At 51.6% G+C, this 24,959-nt stretch overlaps 1 protein-coding gene across 17 annotated transcripts in view; it reads right to left on the reverse strand.

Annotated features, from left to right (window-relative positions):
• Positions 1–78: 78 nt before the first annotated feature.
• Positions 79–24,959, reverse strand: part of MAP4 (microtubule associated protein 4) — a 187,210-nt gene continuing 162,329 nt past the window's right edge. For 5 of the 17 annotated variants that reach the window (XM_035722463.1, XM_035722450.1, XM_035722448.1 and 2 more), the window contains 11 exons: positions 21,130–21,236; positions 20,113–20,328; positions 17,041–17,224; positions 16,374–16,433; positions 15,960–16,252; positions 14,411–14,524; positions 12,364–12,456; positions 6,074–6,155; positions 4,493–4,605; positions 2,449–2,638; positions 79–2,322 (listed from right to left, as the gene is read on the reverse strand). In XM_035722463.1, the coding sequence (XP_035578356.1) occupies positions 2,315–2,322; positions 2,449–2,638; positions 4,493–4,605; positions 6,074–6,155; positions 12,364–12,456; positions 14,411–14,524; positions 15,960–16,252; positions 16,374–16,433; positions 17,041–17,224; positions 20,113–20,328; positions 21,130–21,236 (1,460 nt within the window). In that variant the 3' untranslated portion in view covers positions 79–2,314. The remainder of the gene's footprint in view (positions 2,323–2,448; positions 2,639–4,492; positions 4,606–6,073; positions 6,156–12,363; positions 12,457–14,410; positions 14,525–15,959; positions 16,253–16,373; positions 16,434–17,040; positions 17,225–20,112; positions 20,329–21,129; positions 21,237–24,959) is intronic. The other 12 variants (XM_035722471.1, XM_035722458.1, XM_035722468.1 and 9 more) reach the window with 7 other exon arrangements.

Consider the following 24,959-nt stretch of genomic DNA (forward strand, 5'->3'; position numbering starts at 1 on the left):
GGGGGGGGGCGGCGAGGTCAGGGACGCTGGCGGTGGGGACCGACCAGACCGCGGAACGTACAGAGGAGACAGCCTGTGTGATGGGACATCACGAGCTTTATTTACTCTTGAAATCGGTACAACAGAACCACAGATTGACACAGGCAGTGGCTGAGCCAGAAGCAAACTGGAGGTACAGAGACGCACCCCCACACGGCTGCAGGGGGTCCCTCGCTGTGAGGGCGCCTTCTCTGCTTCTCGGGTTTGGGGGACACTTCAAGGGAGCTGGGACCACTCCAGCCCACCCAGACCGTTCACAAGGGTCACCTCTCCCACCCCTACCCTGGGACCAGTTGTCCACCTCAGCACGTGTGTGGCCCCAGGACTAACACAAGGAGGGCACCGGGACCTTCAGGCCCTGCACCGTCTACCGCTTCCTCCCCAGCTTCCTTCAGCCCCTTCCTCCTGCTGACAAAACACGGGTGCCCCGGTGTCCCTGGCACACAGCATTCTGCAGTCCTTGGTGTGGGGAAGACCCCTGCAGTCTGCGCTCGGGGAGCTGCAGAGGTGGGGTCCCACCTCCCCGAGGGAAACGCTACCGTAGAGGTGGGAGAACCTGCCGGCCCAGATGCCCTCCCTCTACACGGACGTCCGATCTGAACCTAAGAACCCCCTACGTTCTGGGCTCCAGGAAGGGGGGGGGGCAAGGGGCCGAGTCTGCGGGCCTCCTCGGGGGCAAGTCTGCACTGCAGGAAATGCTCTTCCGGAGGAGGCGCCCTCGGAGACTCCCCGGCCATTTCACTACAAACTGTTACATTTTAATCCTTTATTAGAAACCATGCAAACTTTAATAAAAAAAAAAAATACAAGTGCAATAAGAATCTTCGTGTCAATACAATTCCCGGGATTTCTCATCATTGCAGCCATCCCAAGACCGGGCCTAGCTGGGACACCCCTCCACAGGCTGGCCTCGCCTCTCCCCCCTCCCCAGTCAGGCTGTGGCGGGGGTGGAGATGGCCTGTCTCATGCCTTTTTAAAATTTCCACACCTGATTCCCCAACACCCACATGAGTTCTGGACATCTTGGGCTCCCTGGTAACTGAGGGCTCTGGTGTCCTAGGCCCGTGAGTCTGGAGGATTTTGACCTCCACAGCCCTTCCCTGTTTCTCCAGCCCCGAACTTGTATCTCCCACTAGATCCCAGGGAATGAGACAGAGATGCCAAAACCAGCCTCTTGGTTAGAAAAGAAAAGCAGCATACACACACAATACCAGAACCACCGGTCCACATGACCAGCTCCTAGTGTGCCCTACCTGCTCACCAGGCCACAGCCCCTGCATCTCACTGCCCTGCCCACACCTTCTCCGGGGCCCCAAGCTGCCCAAGCCGGGGCAGCCCCTGATGCCTGACCTCCTGGCTGGAGGCTTAAGGATCTCTCCTCCCTGTTTCCTTTAACACCTACCAAGGACTTTTCATTTAGACATGGCTTCAACCTGCGAAATTCCTCTACCAGTTTTTAGGTTATTAAAAAAAAAAAAAGATAAAACAAGAAAAGAGTGTGACAGCAGCTAGGCAGGTATGGGAAGCAGTGGGGACAGTACGAGCCGACCCCTAACTAACTTGGGGCAGGGCAGCAAGATGCGCCTGGCCCCACCTGCACGGTGGGCACCACGGAGGGGTCAACGGGAGAAGCAGTGGCCTAGCGGGCTCCGGGGGAGGCAGTCAGCATCCTGCCACCGCGTGGCCGTCCAATTCCACTCTTCTCTTCAGTGGACCCAGCGAGGAGGGCAGCTATGTCAGTTTCTCTTGGGTTTGGTCCAAAAAACCCAAAGAGGAGGTTGGAATCTGGCTCCCCACCACCCCAGACCCCACAAGATCCCAAGTTGGCCTCTCCACCCCATTCACCTCCCAACCTCGTCTGCGGAGCGGTGCGCAATGATGGGACAGGAACAAAGCAAGGAGCGGGGGTGGGGTGGGGGCCAGGGCAGGGAGTAGATGAGGTTTTGGGGGCGGGCCTGCTGCTGCCCTGGGCAAGCAAGGCAGGGGGAAGGGGGTGGGAGCCTGGAGGACTGCCCAGCACCCAAGCCGTGTGGGGTCTAGATTGCAGCCCGGGAGAGAGAGCCAAGGGCCCGGGTGCCTGAGCTGGGGCCGCCAGGGAAGTGGGGGGGGCGGGAGACAATGTCAGCCCCGTGGTCGGTGCGGGCCCTGGCATTTGCCCGGAACGTCAGCCTGTAGGTCTCAATCTGCAGTGACACGGGAGGAGGGAAGGGAGGGGGTAACAAGGGACACAAGAGGGGGAACACAGGGGATGGAAGACGAGACCAGAATGTCATCATTAGATGCCTGGAAAATAAAAGGTTGCTTGGTTAAACTTTACGCCACACTCTAGTCAAAAAAAGAAAAGGAGTTTCAATTAATAGCCAGTGGCAGGGCCCCCGGCCGGCCTTCAGGCCAAGCCCAGCCACTTACTTGTCTCCTGGATCTGGCTGTCCAAGGTCTGGGCCTCCCTTTGGTCACCACCCCCTGCCTGGGTGGTGTGGCCACTGAGGCCACTGGCTGAAGTGGGGGCGCCAGCTTCGGGCGCTGCCTCAGGGATGGCCGGCTCCTCCCCAGCGGGGGGGCCCGGACACGGAGGGGCCTCGCTGCCACCGCCCTCAGTCTACAATGAAACAGTGGGGGAGACAGTGCAGGGTCAGTCGGGGAGGAGGTGGGATGGGTGATGGTGGTGGGTTTTACACACAGTCCCCTGCCCCCACCCCCCCCCACGACTACCGAACGGTCGTCCGAAGAATCTAGGCCAGGTACTCCCCTCCCCACCCCTGCCCGTGCGGCGACTGCCGGCCCGGCGCAGAGCAAGAACGCGGGCCCAGGAGCAGGCGCGCGCAGCCCTAGGCCCAGCGTGCGGCCGAGCGGGCACACGCTCTGGGAGACTCCTCTGGGAAGGGCAAGGCTTCCGGAAGCCTTTCTGAAGTGAGAGGAGGGACGTGCCGGCTTCTCAGCAAGGCTGGCCCCAAGCAGCTCGCCATGAGGGCGGGTCGCCAGCAGAAACCCTGGGCACGACCGCTAGAGCGTGGCTCTGGGAGCGGCTGGGAGGCAGGGCTGCTGCGGGCCAGCCAGGGAGCTCCGAGCCCGAAGTCAGTTCGGAGGGGTGCAGCCCGCCACCTCCGACCCAGCGAATCCCAGACCGCCCCCGCCGCAGAGGGGGCAGCCCTGCCTGCTCATCTAGCCAAGCCACCTCCAGACACTGAGGCCTCTTCTATGCTGGGCACCCTCGCCTGGGGACCACAGATGTCCCAAGTGTGACCCAGGGAAACTTTGAGGGCCTGCAGGGTTTCCCAGGAGGCGGATGGGGTGGGCAGTGAGCACCCGGTGTGAGTAAAGCAGAAGAGGGAAGGCTGGGGCGGGGGGAGCTGGAACCCCTGGGCCCCAGAATGCCCAAAAGATGACAACAGAGACTCCACAGTGGTTTCTAATCAGATTAGTGAAAGAGACAGGCCTCTGTATTAGAAAAACAATTCCAGAAATAATAAAGAAAGGGAGATGATGTGAATAAAGAAAAGAACACAAGACTTGGGGGTCAGAAGGTCCAGGTGTAAACCCTGGTCTGCGGGTACTTGCCACGTGGCCTCGGACAAGTGACAACACCCGAGCTAGGGCCCCACGAGGACTGACTAGGGAGTGGCTCCTCACAAGGTATGGAGGCATGACTGAGAGCCTGCGACAGAGCCAGGGCCCCAAATATTCACGGCGGCCAGCCAGGCCTTGAATGGGAGCACCGACGGAAGCGCTGGACGGAGGCGGGCTGGGCTGGGCAGACGGAAGGCCCACCACAGCTGCTCTCTGCCCTCCCCCTTGCTCACCTTGCCCCGAGCAGCTGCAGCTATCCTCATGCTCGGAAGCCTGCGGGATGCTGCCCCCACGGGTCCCCCCCCGCCCCCCAACATGGAACAGAGGGTAACGGCATCCTGGCACTTTACAAAGGGTCTCACGGTGCTGTGGAAGGAGGGAGGGAGGGAAGGCACGAGGGAGGGAGGGAAGGCAGGAGAGGCCAGCCTGTCCTGAGCATGGGAAGCCCTGCCCGCCCGCACGCTCTTGCGGAGCCCCAGCCTGGCGCGCGCCTGGCATGGAACACATCCCCACATGGCCTCTCGTGAGGTAGCTGGGGACAGCGGTGCCACGCAGACCACCCGCCTTGTGGGGGAGCCACGCCCCAGCCCGCAGGCCCTTTGGACATGGCTGAGATGGGCTCAGGAAGGCAGGCGGGCCGTGGCTCCCGAGAGAGGTTCTGTCTCTAGGTAGACAGGGCGCAGGCGGCTGGGCCGGGGCCTCTTTACCTCTCCTGCCTCACTCAGGACTGATGATGAACACGGGGACACACACTGGTGTGGGGGAAACAGGACTCCCGACGATACTGAGGGGCGGTGACAGGCGCCTAGCTGCTGGGACCCAGACTCTGGCTACACCACCCCACCCACCCCTCCCAAGCGGCCACCCCTGCTGCCCCACTCGCTACCTTCACGGCCCCTCCTGCGGGCAGGTGGCCCACATTATCGAGGGATCCCACCTTCGCCTGGGCCTTCTCCTTGAAGTTCAGCTTCTGACTTTCAATCTTGACATCTCCTCCGCCTGGAACCAAAAAAACCACCAGTCACACAGGCAAAGCCCGGAGGCTGGAGCAGAGATCCTAGCTTGGCCAAGGACTAGCTACGTGCCCAGTACGGACACCAACGTGACCTGCTCCCAGCGGCTCTGGGGACATTGGACGAAAGGACAGTGAGTGTGCTCGTCACACAGGGCTCATCTCAAAGTGGGGCCGACGACCTGCACCTGGCTGGCAGGAATGCCTCCGCAGAGAAAAGTCCCCCTCACCTCCACCGCACAGCCTCCAGCCAAGCCCCTAAAGGTGCCTCGAGGGGTCTGCTTTAGGTTCTCTTGGCAATGTTAACAGCTCCCTCTGACTGACTGGGGGCACGGGGCACCCCAGCTTCCTTCAGTCTACGAACGCCCTGTCAGGGTCGGGATCCTGGTTTCACAGCTGCTAGGGCTGATGCTGGGAAAGAGTGCCTTGCCCAAAGTCACCATCGAGCTGGTGACGGACAGAGACAGGATGGAGTGTGGTCTGTCTGAGCTGTTCAACTGAGCCACACTGTAGTGACAAGAAGGAAAGTGGCTTCTTTGTAGTGTAGGAAAAGGGGGAGAGGCAGGAGTCATCTGGGCACTGAGTTGAGAAGGGATAGGCCTGGCCTGGCCCCGGGGCCCAGTGCCCTTGCGTGCTTGGGGCACTAGGGTGAGGTTCAGAGCTCACAGCCATGCTGTGGCCACAGGATCCCGGGGGGTCCGCCCCTCTCCAGTTCCCGCAGCCTGGCTTCCCTCACGCGGCCGTCTCCTCGGCTCACGTCCCAAACCAGAGCACGCAGTTTCTTGCCAAGTTCACCAGCTCGCCGACCCACTGAAGCCACCCCCGCCAAAAGCCGGACCTCCAGTCAGTCAGCGGCACTCGGGAGGGAGGTATCACACAAGAGTGGGTTTTCCAGATAAAAGGGGGAAAATGACAGGGAGCTAAGGGCCAAACTGTTTTGATCCTTTTAAACAGAACATATTCTAAAATGGACGATAACACTTTCTGCCAAGAGGGAACTGGCCCCAGTGCCTGCCTCCACGAAGCCAGATCTGCCTGCCCGGGGCCCGGGCGAACTGCACCCCTACCGCAGCAGGGACACCCCCAGCTGCAGCCTGGGCAGCACTGCTGACCAACTCTGTGACCCGCCAGCCGGCCGCTGAGGTTTCAGTGCCTCGGGATGGGCCCTGCTCCCAATGCGACAACTCCCTCCGCATCAGCTCCTGGCAGGTGCTTGAGACAGTGGTGCCCGTGCCAACGGTGGCCTTCACGACCTGTTCCTCCTCAGAGGCACAAAGAATCCCCCCCAACCCCCCCGACAGGCACGGAACTGTGTGGTTTCCATCGCTGCCTCCTGGGTGGGTGGGGGCGGCTCCAGCAATCTTTATGGAATGACAGATACATTGGGGTGAAACCCAGCGGCCTTGGCCAGGACCGCACGCCCCAGGCATGCTGGGCTCAGGGGGACACACTTACCAGGTTTGTGCTTGATGTTGGCCTTGGACCCACACTTGGAGGAGACCTTAGAGATGTCCACCTTCTTATTCTGAATCTGAACCTGAGAAACCACAAAAATATCATTGCCTCAGTGAGAGGGTGTACTTCAGGGCCTGGAGCTTCTGAGCCCACCCCCAGGCAGACCAAACCAGTGTTCCCACACACACCAGGCCTTTCCCCTCCCTGCTGCATCTGCGCATCTGCCAGGCAGCTCTTCTCCCATTTTGCTGGATCCAAATGTCCTAAAATGTCATTTTGTTCCATCTGAAATCTTACCCATTAACTCCTTGCTCAGAGATAATCTGGAATAATGTTTTCATGTTCTCCTTCCAGTTCTTTTCAGTGCATTTTTCCCTCCTGGCTGACCACATAGGTATCTGTCTGTCTACAATTTGTACTCCTGCTTAATTCATGTTACAAGCATTTTCCCACAAAAGGTGAGAAATGTAAAGAGGGGGCCACATAATAATCCATCCTATAAGATCTTATATAAACCCAATATCATGCCTGATATTGAACATTTGGGTTTTTTCTAATTTTTCACCATTAAAACCATGGCAGCAATGGGGATGCCTGGGTGGCGCAGTCGGCTGGTTGGGCATCCGACTCTTGTTTCAGCTTGGGTCGCGACCTCAGGGATGTAGGATTGAGCCCCGTGTCAGGCCCTACACTCAGTGTGGAGTCTGCTTAGGACTCTCTTTCTCTCCCTCTGCCCCTTGCCCCCACTCTCTTTCTCTCCAAAATAAATCTTTTTTTTTTTTTTTTAAGATTTTATTTATCTGACAGAGAGAGACACAGCGAAAGAGGGAACACAAGCAGGGGCAGAGGCAGAGGGAGAAGCAGGCTTCCCGCCGAGCAGGGAGCCCGATGCGGGGCTTGATCCCAGGACCCTGGGATCATGACCGGAGCCAAAGGCAGACACTTAATGACTGAGCCACCCAGGAACCCCTCTCCAAAATAAATCTTAAAACAAACAAACAAACAAACAAACAATGGCAGCAATATCTTTGTGAATAGAAGTCATGGCAATTTTGATGATCCCTTAAGCAAGATGCCCAGAACTTTAGTTACCCGGTGAAAGGTTCAGACTGTACGTATCAAGGTTCTTAAGCCATGGGGCCTAACTGCTTTCTAGAAATGTGACAATGGACACCCACCACCAAGCTTAAGTGTTTGTCTCACCATATCCTCCCAGCACTGGACATTCCCATTAAAAATAGTAACAATGCTTTTCCAGTAAGCAGCCTGAGGTGATCTCTGAAAATGGTTCACTATTCACTTGACCCAGAAAACCCTACAAAATCAGGCAAATCAAGAGGTTCAAACCTTCACGTTCACTTTAAGAACACATGTGAAATGGCCCAGGCCATCAAGAGGAAGCATATCTGAAAAGCCACCAAGTTTCTAAAGATGTCACTTTGCAGAAGCAACATGACCCAAGCTGTCACCACGCTGGAGTGCTGGAGGTGGGATGCGTGGCCAGGCCAAATGGCGGAGCTGGACACAGGATGGATGTCCCCAAGAGTGTGCTGTATTTTTACTGCACATGCTTAAAAATGCAGAGTCATGCTGAACTGAAGGGGTTAGACGCGGATTCTCTGGTCATGGAGCACATCCAGGGGAAGAAAGCCGCCAAGATGTGGCGTGGAGCTTACAGGGCTCGTGGCCAGATTGGCCCACACGTGCGCTTTCCCTGCCACCCTCCCTGCCACCCTGAGATGCTCCTGACGGAAAAGAGCAGATTGTTACTAAACCAGAAGAGGAGGTTGCACAGGAGAAGAACGATATCCCAGAAGAAACTGAAGAAACAAAAACTTACGGCCCTGGAGTAAATTCTGCATAGAACACACGCAAATACAAGTTAAAACAAAAAACCACCACCACCACCACCAAAACTTCGCTAATTTATACGTGAAAACTGCTCAGTTTTGGTTGCTCTGCTCATTATTAAGGGTCCTAATAACCATCTGCACGATATGCCCCCTCCCTCTCCCAAAGAGCCGGGCCCAGCGCGGTCATGAATGTGCACAGAGCCCCAGCCAGCAGCCCGGGGCCCTACATCTGCAGAGATGAGGCGCCACCTCCAGGCTCCACGAGGCCTTTGGTTAATCTGACATTCTGTCCGCAGCTGTTGAGTAATCAAAGGACGAACAGCCTTGTATCTGACATGAATCCCGTTGGGGTGAACACCTTGCTACTGGGACTGAGGGCATGTGTTTCACTTAGGAAAGGTCGTCATCTACAGCTGGGCACTGGGTTCTGGGATGAAGATTCCAGGGTCCCTGTGTGTGACCCAGCTGCTCCCCGGTTCTGTGGAAAAGCCCAGCTTTCCATCCCAGTCAAGTCCTCCAGGCAGGGGCCCCGGGAGCCCTGCCAGCAGGTGCCACACCCTCTGGTGGGGTTCCTTCGCTATGCCATTCAATGACTACCTTCTAGGACCCTATCTCCTTTTCTTCAGTGTCAGGAAATACGGTTTCCATTGTACTCCAAGAGAACACATGTGATGCCTACTGCATTTTCATGTGCCCACCGATCACCCAGGGCCGGCCACAGAGTAACTTCCCATAATCCTCAGCTTCCTTCAGCCATCCTCACTCTCTGCTCATACTGCTCCCTAGCCTGGCAAGCCCAATGCATTCTCCTCCCCATCCTTCAAAGCTCAGCTCAAGGGCCACCTTCTTCAAAGCCTTCCCAGGCTCGAGCTTCACTCCACCTTTTCACATCATCTCTTGAAGGGACATCAGCATCAACAGGACACTAAGTGCTTCACGTGTTCAGTCATCATTTACAAAGGACCTATCACCCTCAAACAACAGCCTCCACTTTGTCGATTTCCAACAAGGCTGCAATTCTCTCTAAACGAGAACACAGAGAAGTACTTTTCCCAACCGAATGTCTGGCAGCCGCCAAAACCCAGACAAATGTGTCCTGCTGCATGGGTGGCAAGCTCATCTCGTGCCCTCCCTGAGACACCTGTAAGCAGTCACGGAGCTCACTCGCCGAGGTTTGGGGCCTACGCATTTCTTGAGCCAACGTTCTGCAACTGAAGCCACCACTTGTTTACTTCTTGCCTGGTCCTCAAGTAAGGAACAGCTGATTAGGGGAAATTCTGCTTTACAGGTGCTCCAGCCAATAAACGAAGAAGTAATGGCAGAATCAGAGTCTCTCCACAGTACACCCCTTACTGAACACATGGGTCTAGGTACTGGCCATCAGATGATGTGCCTCCTGACAGAAACACCACCACTACCTATGAAAGTCTTGCAGAAATCTGGGTTGGGGGGGGCGGGGATCAATCCTGAATCAATTTAAAGACTATCAAGGGACAATGGAATATGCTAAATGAAACCACGGGGGTGTAATCAGCAGCGGAATTCAGATTCTAGGACAAGCTACTTGGTTTATGCATGAAAAATACTGCTACAAGCAACCCTGTCAGGACCACTCTCACTCTTGAGTTTTTTTTCTGTATCTTCACTTAATAAACTTCTATAGCTTTACTCACCAAAAAAAAAAAAAAAAAAAAAAGAAAAATACTGCTACAAAAACCTGAAGGGAGCCTGTAGAGTAAAAGAAACCTAAGATTATAAAAGACAAGAGACACATCAACCAATCACAATTTATGGACCTTATTTGTATCCTGATTCAAATAAGCAAACCTGTTTAACATGTCAGTGGGAGTTTTACACACACACACACATACACGCGTACACTGAAGAGTTATCTTTTCAAGTTATAAATGGAATATTTGCAGATGAATGACGTTATCTAGGACTGGCTTCAAAACAGTCAGGGTGGCATACAGAGATAAGACTGGACACAAGGAAAGGCACCTGGCTGGCTTGGTGGAGCGTGCAGCTCTTGATCTCAGGGTCATAAATTTGAGCCCCCCGTTGGGTGTAGAGATCACTTTAAAAAAAAAAGAAAAAAAAAAAGACTGGCCACAAGGATAATAAATAAAAGGTATATCCAGTTCATTGTATTTTTTTTTCTATTTTTGTATGTATTTGAAAATTTTCTATAATTGCAAGTTTTAAAAAGCGTAACTGCGTCCCCCTCACTTAACGAGGCCCGCTACAGCTGAGACGTGGCTCTGCCTCCTAAGGCTGGCATGGAGAGAAGCCACAGTCTCTTCCAGACAGTCCTCCCTGTCCTGTCCCCCTCCCGGGCCACTCGCTGCCACTCAATGCTTTAGGGAGCCACGGGCCACTTCCCTGGCCTAGGACGCGTGTTTCTCAGATGTCCTCTCCCCAGCAAAGCCCGACGGCCCTCTCGCTGCACCACCAACCCCACATCCCCTGCACCTTGCTCTAGCTGTTCGCACCGTCTGCCCCCTCCCCCCCGGTCCCCCGGTCCCCCCCGTCTGGTGACGCCCTGCGGGGAGGGGTAGAGGCTGCTGAGATGACACAGCCGCCGGGTCTAAGAACCCATCAACCCATCACACGTCTCCCCTCACGAGGGTGAAGTGGCAGAAAAACGGTCTCATACACACAAAACTGGGGGGAAATCTGCTCTGTTCCCTGCCCTCGTGTGCCCCTGGCTCCCAACAAGGGGACGCGTGTATGTGCGCCAGGGCGCTCTGCGGCACTAATGGGGGGCCCTGCTCCAGGCCTCCCCTCTGGGTGCCAGACTCCGAGTCTCTAACCAGGAGGGGACGGGGTTTTTGTGTGACGTGTGACACTGTTCTACCTGCACGGCGGGCCCACTCTTTCTGCACTGCATGTGTATCCGTGCTGGCTTCACGGGGGGCTGAGGGAAGGAAGCACAGTGCCTCCATCCAGGCCCATTACCCGCCTCTTCCTGCCTGCAAGCGCTGCTCCCAGGCGGTTTCCGAACGCCCTGCCATCGAAGGAAGCCTCCCTCCTAGAGTAAAATGCTTACTCGGCGCCTGGTGCTCAGTTGGTTCAGCGGCCGACTCTGACTTTGGCTCAGGTCATGAGATTGAGCACGGAGTCTGCTTGTCCCTCTCCCTCCTGCTCTGTCACTGTGTGGCTCCCCCACTCCTGCCCCCACCCCCCGCCCTGGCTCACGCACTGTCTCTCTCCCCCAAATAAAATCTTTTATTTAAAAAAGTGCTTTTAAAAAAATCTTGAAGTCATGTGTAAGCAGTGTGGGAGAGCACAGGAGGTAATAAATGATGCCTATTTTCCGGGCTTGTGCACACACCGCACACCATACCAAGTGCATTTCTGTGTCACACACACAATGACCAATTCCTTCAGAATCTCCTGCTCACCTCCTGTTTTCAGCTAGCCCAAAAGCCTGAAAGGAAAAGCTAAAGCCAGTGCCTCCCTGGGGCCCTCAAGCTGGATCTTCATCACCTTAACCAGACACTGTCTTTACACGCTTCACCCACTTCAGCGGATCCCACACCAGGCTGGCTCCCGTCAGGCCAGCAACCAAGCCAGCCAGGTGCGTTCCACCCGCGTGTCAAGGATGCAGTTCCTGCCCGGGCCAGGAGAGCCACTGGTGGTAAGTGACTGGAAGGAGCTTCAGTAAGGGGGCTTGTGTGGGGGGGCAAGAAAGGGATGCCCTGAGGCGGATTCCTCACAAGAGAAATGCTGGGCAGCCACAGGCAGGATGGCATGGCCACTGAAGGGGCAGGAGGGACAGAGCCTGAAAATGAACGGGGTGAGCAGAGCACGACACAGCCCAGTCCAGACAGTGAGGAGAAGGAACGGAGTGAGCAGGCTGCTGGAGCAGGACGGGCTCCCTCGCTCTGTTGGGGGGGGGGGGGAGCGGGTGCGGAGCAGTGAAGGGGGAGGCCGCACGTGGTGGCTCCGTAACACCCCTCCCTCCGGTATGTGCTGGAGCCTCGCCTGCCTCTGCAAGGTCACAGGGACACGTGGAGGGCGAACAGAGTGTTCTTACCTCTAGACCACGGCCCCCCTGTTGGCCAGAGTCACCTGTGCCCCCAGCACAGAGCTTAGGGCTGGCACAGAAGGGCAGCATGATAAAGGGATGTCTGGACGGAAGAAGGAGGAAGAGAAAGAGAAAAGGAGCGGCTGAGGCAGTAAGAGGAGGAAGGACTCAGAAGGGTGAAAGCCAGGGAGAGAGGGGGGAGATGCCGGGTGAGCGCCACCGGGTTGTAGTATTTAGGGGTTCCCCAGAAACAGCCAGCCTAAACACACCGGGGCACTGAGGCCTCCCCTCACTTCGCTAGCCTGCGTCTGGGAGGAAGCCCCAGGCCAGGCTGCCGTGGCCCTCTCCCCAGTGCGCCCCACGGGGGGCTATGCCACAGACGCTAGCTGTCCGGAGCCCATACTTACATTACCACCTCCAGGGACATGCTTAATATTGTCCTTGGAACCACACTTGGACTGAATATGGCTGTAGCTCACTTTTTTGGAGACTATCTGGACCTGGAGTGTTAGAGAACAGAAAAAAAACAACACAAAGGGAGAGGGCTGGTTAGAACTGACACAGGGCAGGCAGTGCGTCCACACGTGACCACAGTGACAACAGAGTTTTGTTCCAACTCCGCCCCCACCTGCAGCCAAACAGCTGTGGAGAAGCACAGGGGAAGGAATCTGAGAGAAGCAGGAAAATGAGTGAAGGACAAAGACAAACAACACGAGGACAGAAGCAGAGGCTGCAGAAGGGCTAATGGTCCTCCTCACTGCTCCTTGGGGCTGGGCTGTGGTTCACGAGGCCCAGCCAGCAGCAGGCCCTGGATGCCCACCCAGGCACAGCCCCACTCCTGCTCCTGCCTGCTCTTCCCCGAGAGCTGAGGAGTGTCTGGGGAAGCCTCTCTGCGAGGGTCCTGCTCATCTGGACTGGTCCTCACCGAACCTTGGCCCTTCCCTTCTATCTGGGAAGCAAAGGCAGCTCCGAGAAGCACACTGGGCAGCTGGCTCACAGGGCAAAGATCTGATACAGGAAGGAAGGGACATCACAGCTCAGTCATCAATGCAAATGGACCAGAGGCCGTTGGGCCTGCCATGCAGAATCTGGACGCCAGGGGGAGCGCAAGCCACATCCTCGGTAACTCCACACTCTACAAGCAGCCCGGTAGTCTCGGGGCTCAAGAAAGTACAGTGAGCTTCTGGTCTAGACTTTTCTTCAACTCGAGGGTAAAACACTTCCCTCAATCCTCCAGATGCCTAATCCTGTGCCCTGTGAGTTTCGTGTGCAAAGAGAAGCGGCTCCAGGCAGGGCTGCAGTGATGCGTAATGGGGTGACGGGGGCGGGGGGGGCGCGGGCGTGGGGGGGACCACGACAGGGACACAGCACACTGAGTGCTTATGAATGGTTCCCCCTGGAATGCAGCCACACAAAGGCCCAGGCTCTAAGGGCTGGAACAAAGAATTCTCTTTGAGTCTTCTGAAAAAGAAACAGTTGCCAGCTTCCTTCCTCCCTTGGCTTCAGAGCCCTTCACAAATGAAACAGGCCCCAAGCTGAAGAGTTTTCCACAGAGCAGAGAAATCCACCCCGAGAAATTCCAACCCAAATACCTCACGGTTTTGTGCCTTCTTTACAAGGTCAGTGATGAATAACTGGTTAGCAAACTGTTTCCTAATGAAACCCTGCTCTGAACCGGAGACCCACAGGACCTCTAGGAGTCACCTGGAAGCCTCACCGAATGCACAAATTCCTTGGGCTGAGACTCCCCATCCTGGTCCCTGAGAGCTGGAGTTAGGCTCCTCTGGCAGCCCCTGGCTGGAGAGACCACCTACCTGCCACAGCTAAGGGAAGGAGGTTCCCACAGCAAGCGGGAGGGGCCTGGTTCCAGGGTGTGGAGGCAAGAGGAAAGAACCTAGTTTCCTCTTACCTGTGCGATCCCTACGCTGAGTGGGTTTCCAGAGGGAATGAGCATGTGAACTTTCAGTGAGAAGGGGACATGGGGAACCAGGGCAAACAAAGCTACCTCTGTAGCCAGCATGTTGTGAAAGGGGCCTTCTTAAACTGAAAGGTCAGTTTAAAGCACCAGGGTTCCAGGGTTCCAGGTGCTGACAAGTAACCAATGCCATGTGTCTCACTGAGGCAGGACCTGGGTGCTCAGTGTGTGTGTTCTGCGTGCAAAATGGGTAGGGTTTCACATCAAGGTCAGTGTGAAGGAAGTGGCTGAAGGTTTTTGGATCCATGTTATCCGGCTGAATAAATATTTCCCAAAGGCTCCCAACTCTGTTAACTGTCAGGGTTAATACAAAAATTTTTCTGATGGCCGAGTCATCAAAGAGGAGGGAACGCGGGGGGGCAAAGTAGAAACTAGTTAAGGACAGGAAAAAAGTGCAATAGAAGGGAAAGTGACTCAGGCTGGAAGAAACAGTTTATCATCTTTCACCTTCAAGAGGTAAAAGTCTAAATAAAACTCACTTTCCCAGCAGGTGGTTTCTGCGCACTCGCAATGGGACCGGCTGTTTTAGTGACTGCGTTAGGTTCAGGCTTTCGAGCCGGAGCAGATGCCTCTGTTTTTTTCTCTACTTTGGCCTGGATGGAGATAAAGGGAGGGCACATTTCAAACCAAGAAGGTAAGAGCCCAAATGCCAAGAAGGGAAGAAAGCTGTAGGGGACTCAAATCCAGGCCAGACCACCAGCAGAAGCAGGTCACCCGCGCTCCTAGGAAAAAAAAAACCACCATTTTCCAGGGTAGACCAGCCAGGGGGAGGAGCTGCAGAACAAAGTCCTGAGACCCTAGGAAGAGATCAAGATAGCACTCACAGAGAAAGGCGGGAAGGAGGGCTAAGTTAGTGATTCTCTTTGGAGTGTGTTTGCCAATCATGATGCCCTCCCACTCAAATGTCCTCACCCCAAGCAAGCTGCCATAGTCAACAGGGAGCCACTACTGATGATGTGAAGTCTCGTTATCAGTCAGGTATGTTGGAACAGAAAATAATTTGATTACGAGGCCAAGTCACTCAACGTCCCCCCCAGGACCACCTGCAACTTTTGCCCAAGGAAAGCATAAGAAGAGCCCAGGAAGGGGGAGATGGGTCATGCATTGGGTACACCAGAGCCACAGCCTCTTAGCAAAAGCAACTCTCAGGCCCTTTTTCCAGACTAATCTCAGTTTGCCATCAATGTCTTCCAAAAGTACCAGGATTCTGCCTCATTTTGGGCCCTGGTCAATTTTTTAAGGGCTCTGGGTTGAAGCAAATTAAGCTATCCTACCCTGAGTGGGAGGGATGGGTGGTGGTTTAATGCTGGAGAATCACATAGGAAATGAGAAGGTTCCTGCTCCAAGGACTTTGACTGGGACTTTTGCCACCATCTTTTCATACACCAAAGTCCCACTGCTGCTAACAGCTGACAAATAATTCTGGGGCGGATGCAACCAGAAAAGCCTTAAGAGTAAAGCGCCGGGGCCTGCCCTGCCACCCTCCATCGCGACTCCCCCTCCATCACGACTCCCTGGGGCAGCCCTTCGGATTAGGAAAGCAGGACTCCGGATTAGGAAAGCAGGAGCGAGTACTCCCGGCCACCAGAGGACGCCCTACCTCTTTCACGCTGAAGGCACCCCCCCACCCCATGTCAAAGCTTCCACCTCCTACACGTCCTGCAGCTCAGACAGTGCAAGGGTAGGGAGCACGTCCAGTCTCTCACCTTCACAAGGTCTCACAATCCACCTCTGTTCGTCTTGTTAAGGAGAAGAACCCTGTTGCCTCCAAACAAAAATGTAAGCCTAAACCCCGAAATACAGAACAAGAGCCCCTCTGATGGGGACGGGAAGAGAGAGCCTGCTGCTGGGACCTGGAGCCCAGGCTGAAAGTCCCTGGCACTGAATCCAATGTCCTGACAGCCCTTCTTCTTTGATGGGCGCCTGGGGCTGATGTGAGGACACGCCTGGGGGACAGCGGGTGGGTGGGTGTGGCAGCAGAAGAAGCAAGGGCCGGCATGCCGAGGACCCCTAGCTCCCTGGACTCACCCGCCCTCCTCCGGGCTGATGCTTGATGTTTTCCGTGGAGCCAACCTTGGAGCGGACGTTCTTCAGATCAGGGGCAGAAGCGTTGGTGGACAGGCGGCTCAGCCTCGGGGCAGAGGAGCTGGGCTTGGCTGAGGCGGGCTTCTTGTCTGAGGAAGGGGTCCCAGAGGGCCGGGGAGGGGTGGGTGTGGGCTTGGCTCGGCTGGGAGCCACCCCTGCCACAGGGGTGGCCCCAGGGACAGTGGTGCTTTTCTTCACCGAGCTGGTGGATGTGCTCTTGGAGCGACTCAAGTCAGCTGCAAACGTAGGAGTGAGAGAGGACAAGGGGTCAGGGGGAGAGAGCAAAGGGGAGCCTTAGAGCCACAGAGAGGTAGGGGTTTATTTCAGGCTTCCACGAAGTAGGGGACCGGGTGTTACCTGGTGCAGACTTTGTAGCCGTCTTTTTCATGTCCGCAGGTTTCCCCTCCGTCCTAATGGCTGCACAAACATACACGGTTTAACATGTAGTGTTTACAAACTAACCTAGTGAATGGCTCATCCAATCCTGAGATTCATTCATTCATTCAACAATTACTGAATGTCCCTTTTGGGCCATGGGCTGTGCTAGTCGCTGGGAATAAATGAGGGGTAAATTAGACAGCCAGGGAAAGACTGTGCCCTTCTGGAGCATACATGGCCACCCACTCTGTCTCATTCTCTTCTACAGCCCTGCCAGTGCCTTCCACATGGCCTCGGAAGTGGGTTATCAGTACATGCACCAGTGGAACTGAACCATCTATCTCCTGTCATGTACGCCCATGACCACGATGTGCTGAGTGCTGTGAAGTTACTAAGAAAGAACAGTAAATACTACCTGGGAATCCATTAAGAATCCCTTTCACTCAAGAATTTTCTGAATATATGTACTTGCTAACCTCATATGGAGATCAAGAATCCACTTTTCACTGTACCCCATTAAGGACGAGGGCACAAAAAGGGGTGCATGGCTTTCTGTGACGCTGGCTGGAGCTACGGCTGGGGCAAAGCCAAGGCCCCACCCTTCTCCCCACCGGTTTCCACGGGAGTGGAGGGTAACAGTACTCACCGGTGGGCCTCTTGGGCACAGGCGTGGGGGGGCTCCGACTGCCTGGCCCAGCTGAGGCAGGACTGGCAGCGGCCGGGGCTTTTGGAACAGTCTGGGAGCTCTTGGAGCCAGGCCGGGGGGCTGGAGCAGAGGCTGGCTTGGATGGTGAGGCCCGCTTCTCCAGAATCTTTGCCTCTGCAACAGGCTGGTGACAGGGAAATGGGAATAAGAGCTGCAGGTCAGCGGGCACCCCGGGAAGCCAGCGGACACCAGAAGAACTGTGGATTTGGCACTCACTGACAGGACAGTTTATGCTGTTCTAAGATCTAAGTCCTTCAGAGAGAGTGAGAAATGGGCCATGCAGGGCGCTGTGTCAGCTGGAGTCAGGAAACGGAGCCTAACGGAGCTCAATCCAGCCTGAACCAGTGAGAATGAACAAACCAGAAAAGTATACCACATCACAAACGCAGTTTGCCTCAGGATCTAATGTATTTAAATACATTAAATACATCAGTATTTAATTACCTGACCAAAGATAAATAAATATATAAACAACACAAAAAATGTAAAAATTATGTTCAATCAAATTCAGTCACTCTTTTGGTGAAGATGCACACGGTGAATGCTGGTTAGGGCTGCAAACAGTGAGAACACTGGCCTCACCAGTCAGATCAGAATGCTGAGCTCTAACCCCAGTCAGGCCCCCAACTCACAGTGTGTTCCTGGTAAATCACAGAGTCTCTCTGGGCTTTATTTCCTCAGTCGGATAAGGGAGGTTGGCACAGAGGACCCCTGGGGACCAGCTGCGATGCCGTGCGGTGTTCGGGACTAGAGGAGAAGTCTCTGAGCACAGGCTTGTGGAGAGCGGGTGGGCGGAGGGGGCAGGGCTGACCACCACAGGGGAGGAGCACCGACGTCACAGCTGTGACTGAGGGCCAAAGGGAAAAGTCCTGGCATCGGGGCCACTCTAGCTCCTCTTCCAGGGAGGCTGGGCATGGCGTCACTTGTAAGGGAGGGAAGGAATCATGTAGCCTGGCTTCTACGGGAACATAAGTACCAAGTTACTCTAGACAATGAGCCAAATCACAGACACAGTGTACCCAGCCCTTTTACTCAACAACAAATGGCCACACAGCGTTGTATGTTGGTGGAGACGAGCAGGATACAGCTTAGATGGGAAACCAGCTAAGGAGGTGCTCAGAAATTAAGGGCTGGCATCCAATTAAAGTCTAACCCTGAAAGCGCAGGGTAATGGCCGTTTCTATAAATGAAGTCCCTAAGTATGGCTGGAATCGGTGGAACTGGTTCAGCCACCAGCTCTGTTTGGAATAGATCGTAGGATTTTGTGCAGAGGGATCCCTCCAGTCAGCTCTAAGATCTGGGTATAAAACACGCTCTCTGAGGCCTCCTTCAAATTCTCAATATTAGGACTATGATTCAGAATAATCTACCAGGGTCTTATTTTGCTAATAATAGTGATAAAATAAGTTGGAAAAAAGGTATTAAGGATAGAAGGCTCTAAAAAATGTGACATCCTTGATTTAGAGGTCAGGCTCTTGGCTTCAGCAAGCGACAGAACCAGCCTGCTTTCATAACTGCAGTTACTCTGCTGTTTCTCATTTTACAGTTTCTTCTCTACCAGAATCCTGGATCTACTTTTTCTAGGTAGGTTTTTTCCCCCCTTTTTTTGCCTCTTCAACCTTTCTACCAAATAAGGGTGAAAATAAATTTCATTAGACCAGTTTTTAATCAATCTCTCAAAATATTTTCATCTGTTTCTTATCTAAAAAACGAACAGCAGTAGTAACTGGAATGCAGATCACATTTTCAGGTGAGCTGTATCTCAGAATGCTGTCTAAAATCTGCATGGCAAAAGCCATGAAAGAGCAGTGCTGACAGAGGCCCTGAGCATCAGGGGTGGAGTCAGCCCCAAGCTCACACACTGGCTCTGCTACTTACTAGCACTGGACCTTAGGAAGGTTATCTCACTGAGCTATGAAATGAGAATACTAATACCCACATCATGGGTTGCTGACAGAGAGAATCAAAGGAATTAACTTATATAAAGGAACCAGCAGAGGACACTTCATGGTTGTTATTATTGCCAAGTGAAATTTCACTAGACCACCTCCCCCTGCTGTCTTCTGTCTGCCCCAGGATTTGCCGTGCCAGGGCTCCGGTCACCCTCCCTCTGCCCTCTGATGCAACTAAATCATCTTCTCAAGATCAAGAAAAGCAGTCAACTGGGTAAATGAGGAGCGCCAGAAAGCTATGTATTTTATCATTCTTAGTCTATGACAGGATTTCTCAGTTTCTTGGCCAGGTTCCAACCTAGACTACAATTCCTAGGTTCCATCAATTTTCTTTACAAGATTAGATGATACACTAACATTGCCCACCGTGAATTTAAAGAATAACACTGAGCTGACCGAAAGGCCCTACTCAAGCAAAAAGATGTTAAGGAAGGCAGCCACAGAGCCCAGCTGGTCTTCTAGAATGATCCTGCTGAAGCCACTCCTGCTCCAAATGGACCGGTTTCTAGGCAGTTATGTGTGGCTGACCTGGAAAACTGAAAACCTGCAGGGGGGTGCCCCAGTGAGAGCGGCCCAATGTCAAAAGCAAAGGAAGTTGTCACACATTGTTGGAACCTACAGAGATCAGCTAGAAGACCTTATCCAAAAAAGTCACAGGCGAAACTCACTTCTGCCAGAGGATTAAAGAGAAAGATAAGGAAGTGAATTTGGGGAATCTGATGTGGGAACTGTACCAAAAAGAAGTGGGTGACATAGTATGTGGAGGAGGGCAAACTCGCTAACAAGTGTTCAAACAAGGGAAGAGTAAGGGGGAGCTGGGAGAAAGGGAAAGAAACCTAAGCAGACTCAGTACTGCCTCCCAGCAGGGCAGGACAAAGTACAAAGTCTTGAAAGGCCTTCAGGTGTTATGGCTGCACTATGCACCCCCAAGATTTGCAAGTCGCCTCTCTCCCCTTCCCCCAATTCCACCAGCTTGACTGCACTGCTTGGCAGCAACGAGAGCAATCGACCCTTGGAGGGGAAAACGTCTCCCAGGCACAGGGCCTGGGTGGCTACTTACCTTGGGTTTTGAGTCTTTTGAAGGTAAGGTGGATGGCCTGGCAGTGGCGGTGGCAGGGCGTTTGGGTGGGGCAGCCGGCACTAAGCCTGCAGCGAGGCTCATGGGTTTTTTATTCGCCCCACCAAAGGTGGCGGGAGCCGGCTGCTTAGGGAGAGGAGTGGGCTGAGTTTTGGCTTTCGATGTTGAAGTCTTTGCAGGCTGAGTGGTGGCCAAAGGCTTTAAGTTGATGGGTTGTTTTGTTTTGTTTTGTTTTTAAAGCCAACATCAAACACACAGACAAAAATAAAAAATGAAGAAAAGTATAAATTGCACAATTCAAAGTAAAATTATAAGCAATGAGGATATATGCAACTGAAAAGCAGCATTCCGTTCTTCTGAGCTCGGTAAGGAGTGGAAAGAAATCATGAGAAAAAGAAAACTGGGACTTCATTCTTAATGACAGTGTCACAAATTCCAGCAGTTCGGTACCTGAAGACTTAAATTCAGTGACGGCTTTAAACAATTAACTAATTTTTGGTGGCTGCAATAATTCTACGAAGAAGTCACCAGCAGGTAATTAAACGGTCATTATTTGTGCCTTGATGAGGCAACATCGGCAGGGTTTTAGGACCACACCGAGGTACAGCATTTGTATTCTGCAACGAGCACCAGTAATTCCTGAAGCTTTGCTCCACCTTAAAAATCTGAGTTCCCTTTTTACAAATGAAGATTTCAGAATCTATTTCTGAATAGTTCTGCAAATCCCGTTGTTGTTGTTGTTAAGGGAAGCAGAAACAACCTCTACAGAACATTTCTACATGTATTCAAGATAATGGGGTCAAAGGCAGAGATTTTAAGGGTTGAGTTAGGTTACTATGATAAAATAGGAATATAAAATATTTTCTAAGAATGTCCAAAAAAGGACTACTGATAGCTCAGAAAAAAGAAATTTCATTCATTGATTCAAGCAGTAATAGCAGAAGATAGAGTTTTTAAAAATGGTAGCAGGAGAAGATAACCCACCACTCTGGTGCCTACCTTTGTTTTCTTCTCAGGGCTGGGTGGGAGCTCCTTGTTTGGAGGGGCAGTGATGTCATTTCCGGTCACACTCCCAGCAGGCCGTCCTTCTTCTGGCTTACTTATTCCTAAGTGGGGGTAAAGTCACGCTAAGCAGATGTTTTTCATACCCATTTTGAAAAAGCAAGTATTAGGAAGACAGACCACTGACTAGCACTCCATTCTGAAGAAAATCCACAGTGCTGTGCTCTGAAATGTGGACAAGACTCCCAAGTTCCTCTCACTGTGACAGGACCGTTTTAGATTCCAGAGATTCAGGCAGCTGGTCCCTGTGGAAAAGCAACCTAAGTGGGATTTGCACAAATGACCAATGGAAGGAAACAGCCCTGAAGTTTGGTTTCCCTTCCCTGGAGACCAGCAAAGGGGTTCTGTCACCCAACCACTAACTCCTGGAGCACACAGGGGACAAAAACCTCTTCTACTAGAGTTTATCTCTTAGAATAAAGGTTGCTGAAGATGGGATAAGAGCCAGAAGATCATCCAATGTCCTCCCCTTACTTCCTTTCTCTGTAAAGCACCACTTTATGGAGGATGTGAGATTAACTTGATCTGGTTCTAGCAGTGACCCAGATTTCCAACAAGCCTGAGGAGACCCATGAAATCAGACCCAAGGCCAGAAATAAAGTCTACGCCTAAGGCTTGGCCCAGCAGCACCACTGTGGGGACTTAACTCCAGATTTCAATAGGGCTACACCTAAATGCAATAAATACCATGAAATTTATAACCTGGGTGTGGGAAAGACCTTTCTGAGTGGCACAAAATCCAGAAGCCACAGAAGATCAGTCTAAGGAAAAATTAAAAACAAAACAAAAAACTTCAGTGTGGCCCCTCCCAAAAAAGAAAAAATGTAAGAAAAGGCAGAAGGCAGACAATTAACAGAAAAAATATCATTAACATCACATCAAAGACAAAGAGCTTATTATATAAATTACTCCTACAAATCACTAACTCCTATAAAAGCCAACAACCCACTGGAATAACGGCCCAAAGATTATGAATACAGTTTACAGAAAAAGAAATATAAATCAAAATACAAATTGAAAATAAGAAAGGATGTCCAATTTTTCATAGAAATGAAAACTAAAACCACACTGAGATGCCATTTTTAACCTAACATATTGTTGGAAGTCCTACAATGTGAAAACAGCCTGTGGGGATAAATGAAGATACTCGCTGCTGCGAAGTGTATGGAATGGTACAACTCCTATGCAGGGCAATCTAGCGGTGTCTCTGAAGACTCGTGTAGATAGATTCTAATCCAGATATCCAATTTCCAGAAACTTATTTTAGAGGCATATTCACACACCAGCAAAATAGCAAATGTACAAGGTCTTCATCAGAGCATTGTTCCTAACAGCACAGAACAGAAACACCCCAGAAGTCTGTTCATAAAAATGTGATTAAAGCACCATGGCAGAAACATCAATGTAATCTCCACACCTGAAAAAATAAAGCACGACCAATATGGAACCATTTCTATTAAGTGAAAAAAAAAGTAAGGTGCAGAATAGTAAGATAATAGGAAACCCGTTTGTCTAGAGAAGGGATGGGGGCAAAATACATTTCTAATGCAAATACATTTTGTGCATGCATTTTAAAAAGGCCTTTGAAGGAACTTCCAAGGTCAAGTGTTATACACTTGACCTTGCCTCCCCCATCACTACCTCCTGCAGAAGTACAGCACACTAACAAAACCAGGACGCTGATATCAGTACAATCCATGGAGCTTACTCGGATGTGTCCAGTTCCACGTGCACTCATTTGTGAGAATGTGCATGCGCATGCGTGCAATTTTAGCATGTGTAGCTTTACATAACCACTCCTAATAATCAGGACAGATAAGTGTGCCATTACCACAGGGCTCCCTCATGTCACCCTTTTAGAGCCACCCCCCTCCCCTCCTTTTCTAATCCTTAAATCTCTGGCAGCCACTAATCTGCTCTCCATCTCTAGAACATTATCTCAAGCATATTACATAAATGGAATCATACAGTATGTTCCCTTTTGTGTCTGGCTTCTTTCACCCAGCACAATGCTTCCGAGATGCATCGGTGTTGTTGCATGTATCAGAGGTTACTGCTCGGGGTACGGCTCTACCACAGTTTCGCTATCCACCTACTGTGGCTACAAATATCGATGCACAGGATTTTTATTAAAATGGTGTCACTGTTAGTATATGGAAATGCAATTAATTCCATCCTGTGACCTTGCTGAAACACTTTTTAGTTCTAGGAGGTTTTTTGGTAGATTCCTTGGAATTTTCTTTTTTTTTTTTAAGATTTTATTTATTTATTTGACAGAGAGAGACACAGTGAAAGGGAGCACAAGCAGGGGAAGAGGGAGAAGCAGGCTTCCCGCCAAGCAGGGAGCCCGATGCGGGGCTCGATCCCAGGACCCTGGGACCATGACCTGAGCCGAAGGCAGACGCTTAACAACTGAGCCACCCAGGCGCCCCGTTTTCTATATAGACAATCATGTCATTTGCAAAGAGAGCCAGATTTACTTCTTCCTTTCTAATCTAAATGCTCTTTTATTTCCTTTTACTTTGTTGTGCTGATCAGAACTTCCAGAACCACATGAGGTAGGAGTGGTGAGAGCAGGCATCCTTGCCGCGTTCCCAGTCAGGGGGAAAGCACTCAGTATTTTCCCTGTTAAGTGTGATGGTACAGTAGGTTTTTTGTAGAGGAGGAAGTTGATCAAGCTGAGAAAGTTCTCCCTCTAATCTTGGATGAGTGTTTCACCACAAATGGGTGTTGGGGTTTTGTTGAATGCATTTCTGTACTTATGAATTTTTAGACTGTTGATATGGATTATGTTGATTTGGTTTTTGATTACTGGACCAGCCATGTGTATCTGGAATAAACTCCATTTGGCTGTTGTGTACAGTTTTTATATATTCCTGGATATGATGTTAACATTTTCTATCTAAGTTCATGAGAGATACTAGTCTGTAGTTTGTTTTGTACGGTCTTTGTCTGGTTCTGCTATCAGACAAATTCAGACCTCATAAAATGAATCAGAAGTATTTCCTCCTCTTATATTTTCTGGAAGAGAATGTGTAAAATTGGTGTTAATTATTCTTTAAATATAAGGTAAACCCCTAGTGTGAATCCCTTAGGAACTTTTTAATTTAAAAATCTAATTTTATTAATGGTTATTCAGGTTATCTATTTCATCTTGGTTGAGTTTTGGTAATTTGTGCTTTTCAAGGAATTTATTCTAAGTTACTGAATCTGGGGGTGTAAAGGTGCTCCTAGTGTTCACGTCTATCCTCTTAATGGCTGTAGTGACATCCCCTATTCCTGTTGTTAGTGGTTTGCGTCTTTTTATCTGTCAATTTTGTTCAAGGTTTACCAGCTGTATTGGTATTTTTTTAAGAACCGGCTTTTGGTTTAATAAATTTCCTTTTTTGTTTTCTTGTTTACGATCTCACTGATTTCTGCTTGCTTCGGATTTATTTTGTTCTTTTTCTAGTTTCTTGACATAGCAACTTAAGACTACTTTTTTGAGATCTTTTCTCTTTTCTAACGTAAGCACGTGGGGGCCGCAAGTTCCGGCCCAGGACGGCTATGGCTGCGTTCTACACATTTTGGTATGTTGTATTTTCCTTTTTATTCAGTTCATTTTATTTTTATTTTTAATTTACTTTGTTTTAAATTTTAATTCCAGTTAGTTAACATACAGTGTAATATTAGTTGCAGGTGTACAATACAGTGATTCGACACTTCCATACAGCACCCTGGGATCAGGAAGTTCATTTCAAATTTTTTAAAAGATTTTAAAAAATTTT

This window comes from Zalophus californianus, chromosome 1 (genome assembly GCF_009762305.2).
Source record: "Zalophus californianus isolate mZalCal1 chromosome 1, mZalCal1.pri.v2, whole genome shotgun sequence".
Classification (NCBI taxonomy): domain Eukaryota; kingdom Metazoa; phylum Chordata; class Mammalia; order Carnivora; family Otariidae; genus Zalophus; species Zalophus californianus.